The 2780-nt window shown below is 36.3% G+C and overlaps 2 protein-coding genes across 2 annotated transcripts in view; both read right to left on the bottom strand.

Annotated features, from left to right (window-relative positions):
* LOC105293309 (replication factor C subunit 3) overlaps positions 1 to 2780 on the bottom strand; it is a 17843-nt gene that overhangs the window by 12059 nt on the left and 3004 nt on the right. The window contains exon 3 of the mRNA XM_023531607.1: positions 1710 to 1847. Coding sequence (XP_023387375.1) covers positions 1710 to 1847 — 138 coding nt within the window. The remainder of the gene's footprint in view (positions 1 to 1709; positions 1848 to 2780) is intronic.
* LOC111740983 (replication factor C subunit 3-like) lies at positions 1677 to 2456 on the bottom strand. The gene is made up of 2 exons (XM_023531584.1): positions 2328 to 2456; positions 1677 to 1847 (listed from the first exon to the last, which is right to left on the bottom strand). The coding sequence occupies exons 1-2, from the start codon at positions 2439 to 2441 to the stop codon at positions 1692 to 1694; spliced, it is 270 nt and encodes an 89-aa protein (XP_023387352.1). The 5' UTR covers positions 2442 to 2456; the 3' UTR covers positions 1677 to 1691.

Below are 2780 nucleotides of genomic sequence, written 5' to 3'. Positions count from 1 at the left end.
TTTTATTCCATTTCTGACAGGCTGTCTTCCACCTTTGTCAATTTGTAAAATCTTTTACCTAACATGTTCCTTTCAAATATTTTTTGACAATCATTCATTTTTCTATAGATTTTGTGCTATCTTCGTTCAAACTTTTAAAATTTATATATATCCAGGTATCTATTTCTTTTCTTCTATAGCGTCCATGTTTTCTATTAAAAGGTATTCCTGACACATAGGCTATTTATATAGTCTGAGGCATTTTATTCTAAGACATTTAGTGTCTCTCTTTAACATTTAAATCTTTACTTCATCTGGAATTTATCTTTATAAACTAGGCATCGTATAGATTCAATTTTATTTTCTTCTTGGTAGATAACTTCGTTGGCATTTTGTGCTGACTTATCCTTTTCCTATTGATTTGAAATAGTCTTATTTCTGGACTCCCTATCAGTTCCATTGATCTAATTCCTATTCCCATTTTTATACAGTATTATTTTGATTATAGTAGCTTTACAATATGATGTAACACTTGTTCACACAAGTCCCACTGCGCAAACCTTTTTTATAATTAGTTCAGCTAGTCTCAGCAATGTATTCTTTCACATGTACTTTAAGATAATTTCATACAATTAAAAACAAGTTGAATTTTAACTGAATGTCACTGAAATTTATCCTATAACTTGGGGGAGAAGAGACACTTTTAAATATTAAGCCACTCATCTGAAAACATGATGCATCTTTCCATTTGATTGGTTGTTTTTGTGCTTTTATATTAGTTTTCTTCCTACAGATCCCACACTTTTTTTGTTAAATCTGTCCCTGCATATTTTATAAGCAATGCATCTAAATACGAGGTATTCAACATTAGCCTAAAATCTATTTATCCTCTTATTAATAGCACTATTATCCATCTAGTCAGGGTACATTTTTTCAATGTCTGATATGTACAAGACAGTATACCAGTGGCTATGAAAGATATGAAAATAAATATGCCTTGTCCTCTACATAATTAAAAACAAATACAATCTTGTCAAAAGAGAAGACATATAAATAACTATAATAAAATATAACTATAAGGCAAAATGAAGTACTTTAAAAGTATAAACTGGGTTGTAGGAGGAAAAATTAATTCTAATGGGGTTGGAGGGCACTCCGAGAGGAAGCATTCCAGGCAGACCTTAAACATGGTCTCTGAGGAGAGTACGAAAGTGCGCTGCTCGGTATGAGGCTGGAAGCTCAGCCAGGGCAAGATCACAAGAACATTCAACGTCCTGGAGCTCCGTGCCCTCTTTCCCAGTCAGTCAGCCGCCCAATCCTTATAAGTAACCTGATTCCACATTTAAAATTTTCCTCCAAATCATTCCCTTTCTTTCTATACCCACTATTGCTCCGAAAACAATGAATTTTAAAAACGTGAGTTCTAGTTCCAGCTGAACCACTGGTTTCCTACGTAATCTAAAATGAATCCAACCACTCTCATTTTATCTCGAATCTCCCGTTGCTCATATTTCTTTTAAAATGTAACTGACTTTGGTCTGGTTATAATAGTTAAGTCTATAAATCAGTAGCTCTCAATCTTGTGCACCAGGATTACCTGTGAAATTCTCACTTAAAATCACACAGGAGGCAGAAATGTGGGGTGGGGGGAGGGAGGGTGCGCACAGATGATGAGGACTGAGATTCCGTGCTATAAATATTTGGAATGGGCCTCAGAGTGAAATGCTTACTGTGATGGTCTGATGTTCAATTCTCAGCTTTTCTACTCCAACACCATAAAGTTCACGTAGAATACACATAATTCTTGTCTTTTTACCAGCACCTGACGGTCCATAAACTAACAGATGGGGAAAATCACCACACTGCACCTGGAAAAAAAAAGATCGAGGCATTTTCCCTAATCACATAACTGTTCTAGGTAGAATTAAACTACTTTTTAAGTATCAATATTTTACATCTCTGCCTGTAAAACTTCAAATACATGTGTGTATATGAGTATACATAAACAGATGTTTTTAAAATTAACTCTGGAATGTTGATTATTCCCTGGCATTAATTTTATATAATTATACACCTAGCATAGTAAATGCAATACACCACCATATGCTAGAAAGCAAGAACTCCCAAACCTGGCTGACTGTCAGAATCTCCTAGAGAACTTCTTAAAAGACTAATTGATAACTGGACCCCATCCATGAGATTATGAATCAATAACTGAGATTAATGCCTGTCTTCTACAGTCCCTTTGATAAGAATTGAGTCCATTTGGTTTATTTGGGAGGTAAAGGAAAATTCTGCAGATAATTCTGCAAGGAAAGGAAGACAAAATGTATTATCAATTTAAATACCACTCTGGGCACCTGGGCCTCGATCCTGCTGGGGATACTCTCGAAGTCAGTGTTAAAATACACGACAGCATTAACACGCTCAAGGGGTGTGGAGGCTGGAGTCTGATAAGCCATTTTCTCATCAATCCTTTGTTGAAGCCTGACTAGGAAAGTGGATGGGGAGGGGGGGAGGGCATTATGTCAGCAAGAGAAAGCCTTCAGCAAGTGCAAATACAGAGAATTAGAAACCCGTCTGTGTGTGCACTTACAAGAAAAGGGGTGGAGTAGGGCACTGGCAGAGATGCACTGCAGTACAAGAGTGTGTGTGTGAGTTCAAAAAGCTTCTCAGGTGAGTTTGATGATCAGTCCTTTTTAGGAATCAGTAATACCAAGGCTATAAAGATGATGAGAACACGTCTGCATCTCAGGTGTATCTCGTGGACCAAAAGTTCTTAAAGTAATTAAAGAAAAAAA

Source organism: Pteropus vampyrus, unplaced genomic scaffold (assembly GCF_000151845.1).
Source record: "Pteropus vampyrus isolate Shadow unplaced genomic scaffold, Pvam_2.0 Scaffold71, whole genome shotgun sequence".
In the NCBI taxonomy this organism is placed as follows: Eukaryota; Metazoa; Chordata; class Mammalia; order Chiroptera; family Pteropodidae; genus Pteropus; species Pteropus vampyrus.
This window is presented reverse-complemented; position numbering and strand designations above follow the sequence as displayed.